General features: G+C 39.3%; 1 protein-coding gene across 1 annotated transcript in view; it reads right to left on the reverse strand.

The window, feature by feature from the left end:
- Positions 1 to 5,847, reverse strand: part of Col28a1 (collagen type XXVIII alpha 1 chain) — a 199,710-nt gene that overhangs the window by 117,979 nt on the left and 75,884 nt on the right. The window contains exons 14-15 of the mRNA XM_004645651.2: positions 3,636 to 3,704; positions 2,567 to 2,635 (exon numbers count right to left, since the gene is read on the reverse strand). Of these exons, the coding sequence (XP_004645708.1) occupies positions 2,567 to 2,635; positions 3,636 to 3,704 (138 nt within the window). The remainder of the gene's footprint in view (positions 1 to 2,566; positions 2,636 to 3,635; positions 3,705 to 5,847) is intronic.

A 5,847-nucleotide genomic window follows, 5' to 3' on the forward strand; every position in this document is an offset into this window, starting at 1 on the left:
AGTGTGTTATTTGTTGAAACTGTACTTCCGATTTGATTTGAAACTGTCTCATTGCTATCTGTTTATCAATAAAATTTTGGAAAAAAAACTATACACTATTCAAATGACATAAGAAATGAACCACTAAGTAAACCAGTATCAATAAATTTAAACAGTGGGGCCAGGGAGATGGCTCAGTGGAATAAGCGCTTCCCTGGCAAGCACAAGGGCCTGAGTTTAATCCCTAGTTCTGTCCAAAAAAAAGAAAAAGAAAAAAATAATAAATTTAAACAGTGATTTAAAATCTCTTCCTTTCCTTCCAAGACAACTGCTTTGGTTGGCTCTACCGTCAAATCTTACCAACTTTTAAACCTTTTAAGAATATTCGCTATTATATGCAAAGATTTCTGAGAAATTGAAATGGTTAAATCATTTCATTCTAAGGTGCTTACCCAAGAAAAGTAAAAACACATGTTCATAAAAATAAATAAGTATCAGTAGTAACTATACGTGTAATATGAAACAACTGAAGACAACCAGCAATCTACCAAGAGGCAAACGGAACAGTTTCCATGCAGCAGAATACTGCGCGGGAACATAAAGAAGTGAACGATGCAGACACGCTACCAAGTACACCTCGGACATATTTTGCTGAGTGAAAACAAGCCAGAAAAAAATAAAAACCATATGATTGCATTTACATGCAATTCTTGAAATTATAAACTAATGTGCACTGACAGATCAATGGCAAGCAGATCATGGGAAAACAGCAGTAGGCAAGAAAAGGGAGGGAGAGAAAGCAGGCAGGTTTTACAGACGATTGCACGGTAACTTTGGTAGATGCCTTTGTTATCTTAGTTGTAAGAGAGTTTCAAGAACAATGTTTATCAAATTGCACAGGTTAAGTATGTATATTTATTGTATGCCAATCATACAAAAATGGTTATTTTAAATCCCTGTAAAAATCCCCAAAAGATTAGGTATTTGAATTATAATAAAAAGTATATTCCATGATCAATTGGATTTATTTCAAAAAGATATGCTGATTCAACATTTGGAAACTTCGTTAATATAACAGTTAACAGTTAAAAGAAAAATAATGCAATTATTTCAATAAATGTAGAATTTGATAAAAATCCAGTACTCATTTATAATTACTAAGTAGCATTTCATGCAAATGAAATAGAAAAGAATTTCCTTAGCTTAATAGAGGACATTTTTCAGAAAGCCTACAGCAAACACCACACTTCAGAATAAAATTTTAAAAACACTTTTTAAAGTCCCTTCTTTTCATCGTTTTATCAAAGATCCTAAAAGTGCAAAATTAGGGCTAGGGATATAGCTCAGGGGCATAAGCACCTGTCTGGCAAACACAAGGACTCAAGTTCAATCTCCAGTACCAAAAAGGAAAAAGAAAAAGGGCAAAATTATAAAAATAAGAGAAGGGGGCTAGCCACATAGATCAGCAGATTAAAGCTCCTGCAAGCTGGAGGAGGGGCCGAGGGTTCAATCCCTGGGCCTGCCATGCCATCCCAACCCCGGGACAGCTGAGAAGGAGATTGAGACTGGGTGTGGTGGCACACACCTATAATCCCAGCACTTGGGAGGCTGTAAACAGGAGAATCACTAGAGTCCGATCTAGTAGTGAGACCCTGAATACCAGGTAAACCCTTCCCTAAAATATAGATAGAAATAAATAAATAAAAATGAGAGAAGGAAGAACTAAAGGAAGACAAAGGGTTTTTTTTAATTTACAGACACTATGAAACGTACATAGGGTGTACAAAAGAAAGGCACTCTATAATTAAGAATAGTAACTGATTTAACACGATGACTAGATATAAAAATCAATACACCAGAGCTGGGGCGATAAGTCGGTGGTCTAAGCGCCTGCCTGGCAAACAAAAGGACCCAAGTTCCATCCCCAGTACCACATGACATGCTGTCCCTGAAACCCCGGGGTGCCCAAACCGGGCGTGGTGGCACACGCCTGTAATCCCAGTGCTGGGGAGGCTGAGACAGGAGGATCACTACAAGTCTGATCTTCCAGTTCCACTTCTACCAATCAGAGATCTTTGTGTTCTGACTCACACAAAAGGAAAAGCAGGATGTGTGTGGCAGCACTGTGGGTGGAAGTAAAAACTCGGAAGCAATTTAAATATTCATCAATAGGAAAGTGGGTGAACATAAAATGAGATATTATCACACAATACGACACTACAGAGCAATTAAAATGAAGGAATTACATGCATCTAAATAAAACATAAGTCTGAGTGTAAATATATAGCAAAATGACACATTAGGTATAATTTAAGAACACACAAAAGCAATATATGGTTTCTGTGTAAAAGCATACTTGGGAAGTTACAAAAAATTTGCATGAATGATAAATGCAAAGTCATAAGACTAACTGTCTGGGAAGGGAAGAGACAGCAATGGGATTCAGAACACATTTAAAACATCAAGACAAATAAATAATATATAATTGGATGACACACATAATGTGGGTCATATTTGGATATAAGAGAACCTTTGCATGCTATTCTGTCAATTGCCTAATCATGCACAAGCAGCACAATCAGCTCACCTTTGGACCCTGGACTCCAATTCCCACTGGTCCTCTAGGGCCTGTAGATCCCATCTGCCCCACTTCTCCCTAATAACAAAAGACCACTTGAATGGGGGCACCTAGAAAAGTTAAGCAGTTACATTCACGAACCACTGAAATGGGCACATGGGAAGCCACTGTGACAACTAATCAAGGACAACATCATAGCCAGGAAGAGCAACCTAAGCTTTCAATGATGGGCCCCAAGGGAAAGCCCCAAGGACACATGGGGATCCACTGAGCTGCTTCTCACTTGGGCAAAAAATAAGCAGCATCCTCTCAGGGAGTCATCTATGAGAAGCATTTTATTTTTTTGACAATGATTAGTGGTTCCTTCAAGCTAGATTAAAGGTAGCCACTTAAATAATAAATGTTAGACCTTTTCTAAAGACATAGCTAATTTGTGTGTCATTTAAAGCATAATTTGAATCCAAAGTTCATGAGGAAAAAATCCATATTGAGTCATCTCTAATTGCCTCTCTTTAACTAAGGTTCTTTTAAGGACTCACTAAGGGCCTGTGTGAATGCTGGAGAGGAAGCAAATCAGCGAAGCCGGAGAGGCAGGAAACCACGGGTGGCCACAGAAGCTACTGGAATTGGAACAGGGTCTCAGAAACAAAAATAATAAAGGAACAAACTGATAAAGATGTGGGGGCTGAGGAGATAGCTCAGCAGCCTAAGCACCTGCCTAGTAAGTGCAATGACACGGGTTCGATCCCCGGCACCGCATGTCATGTTGGCCTCACCCCTGGCCTGCCTAGCCCAGCACTACAAAGGCTGAGCAGCAGGATCGCTGTAAGTCTGAACTGTGCAGCAAGGCCCTGTACCAAATACATAAATTAAAAACATAAATAAAAAAATAAAGATTGTGTAAGTAAAACCTTCTTGAAGCATAAAAATAATTTCTAAATTATGAGGAATATCAGTTGCATTTGGCATAAGCAGAGATGTCTGATTCTTACTTTCCTTCTACCTGTTTCTTCCAAATGCAGTGACACCAGCAAGGAAGTAACAAAACACTCTACAAACTCTGATCTCAGCTAGTTACCTTGGGACCAGGTAAACCTTGTCCTGGAGGCCCCTGCGCACCAGGTGGACCAACAGCACCTTGGAGTCCCTTTAAAACAAGATTTTGTAAAAATGTTATGAGTTCAATTTATGAAATATTTGATTAGGAATAGTTTCATGTCCTCTAAGTGAAAGTTTAGTTCACCCCCAACAGGTCATTCTTACTACAGGACATCTGTTAAATGGAACAGCGGAAGCTTCTAGGCAAGCCCTACTATGCCTCTCCCTTTCCGACCAGTAAGATACGAAGAGTGCATGCAATTTCTGCTTCATGCCAAAGGATGAGGCTCTTATCATCCTTCCCCTTCTCCTTCCTCAGTGAACAGAATGAAGCAATGGTGGAGATCCTAGATCATGCTCAGGGACAGCAGATAGGGGTGAAGAAGCCTGAACCCCTAACAATACTGTTAAACAGATTCACCACCCTCATTGAGACTTTTAAATTCTAACATGTAAGATTGTGCCCTGTCAGCCCAATTCACATATCTGTCACAGGTAGGCAAGCCTATGTCCTAGTTAAGCCAACTGAGGTGTGTTAAGTTGAAAGTTTGATGTGGGCTCTAAGACTCCGCAGCCAGTAGACACCAACCTGGTGAATACACAAATATTTTACTCTCCTTCATATTGTAGGTGTGAAGGGGAAAGAGAGGACTTGTAATGCTCTTCTCTGGAGAAGGGAATATGGATTATGAAGGTGCTTTCTTAGGGGAAAATGCAAAGGGTTTGAATTGTTTCTTACCTCGATGCAGTCTAAAAAGAAGATTGGCACCTTTGTGGTTTTGTTCTAGGAGCACATGGGTTCGACTGAAAAAGTTCAACTGGCCTGTGGAGTGGAATCACGCTATGCACCAGAATCTATCAGGACAAGAGCCACAGGACATTTACCTGTAGACAAATGGCACACTACACAGGAGACCAAGTCGGTGTGGAACTATTTGAACCCAGATACCTGGATGTGTAAGAACACCAACATAGAGAAAGTCAGCCCGTGAAAGCAGGAAGAAAGAGAGGACTTCATCCACTTCTCAGGAGGGATAGCCAGGGTGTCCTGATAGATTCTGGATGCACAGGGTGATTCCACTCCACTGGCCAGCTCACACACCTGCCAAGCCCACTCCAGACCGTGGCACCAGCTGGGAAAGAGCCTCAGTACCCTGTTCCCCAACCAGAGGGGGAGGGGTGAGAAATGCTCTCTCCCTGCAGCTTATACAAGACAATGAAGATTAAAGGAAAGATCTATAGGGCCACTATGTATATTTTTTGTTATAGAATTAAATCTAAGATTTGCAATTCACAGCAATTCATCAACTTTTCCTTGGCAGGCAAAAAAATGTTCCCACTGAAAAATGAATGGTGAAGGAATGACAGAAAAAAACTAAAATTCTCTTCTGCTTAAATCCTGAAAACTAGAGTTATGTGACCTGTGTTATAAATAACATTGTTATTTTTACACCTTCAGTGTAACAAATTTTTCTCTATTAGACAATACAAGTCTTGATCAATTTTAAAATACAGATATTACCCTTTTTTCTGGTTAATCAAGGTGAACAGACAAAATAATTACCAAGGTTAAGGTTGCTACACTATAAATATTGAACAGTTACAAGAAGAAACACTTTCTGACTTTTACAATCATCTGTAAGTAGCATACAATGAGACAAGGGAAGAAATCTACAGGATGTGAACATCTGTGCATGTGTGTGTGCATGTGGTCATTCATGGTCCACTGTATAAAACATCTGAGGTAATCGATCCTCAAATATTAAATGAAAATCTGCAGGCTGTTAGGAAGATTTAGTAAACATGCTTCTGGAAAGTAAACTTCCCTCATAAGCAGACAGTGGGAAAGCTCATTTCTATAAAGGAAATAGAAATAATAAGCACAAGAATTAAACAGGTAAACATTCAAATTAACGATAAGAATAAAACTGAGTACACAAACATAGGTTAAGTAGATTACATATCACTAGTATTAAAGAAAAAAATAACCTCTTTTCTTATGCAGAGCAGCTTAGGAAAAATACATTCCACTCACTTCCCTGTCCAGCAGGGGTTAGCTCTCTAAGCCACCTTTGCCACAATTTTTTTTTTCTTAAACAAGAAAAGGGGATAGGAAAATGAAAAAAATTAGTCAAAGGTCAAACCGTGTCTTTGGCTTGGTTTCATTTGATTTGGTTTGGTTGGGCTCATCT

This window comes from Octodon degus, unplaced genomic scaffold, assembly GCF_000260255.1.
Source record: "Octodon degus isolate 3935 unplaced genomic scaffold, OctDeg1.0 scaffold00234, whole genome shotgun sequence".
In the NCBI taxonomy this organism is placed as follows: Eukaryota; Metazoa; Chordata; class Mammalia; order Rodentia; family Octodontidae; genus Octodon; species Octodon degus.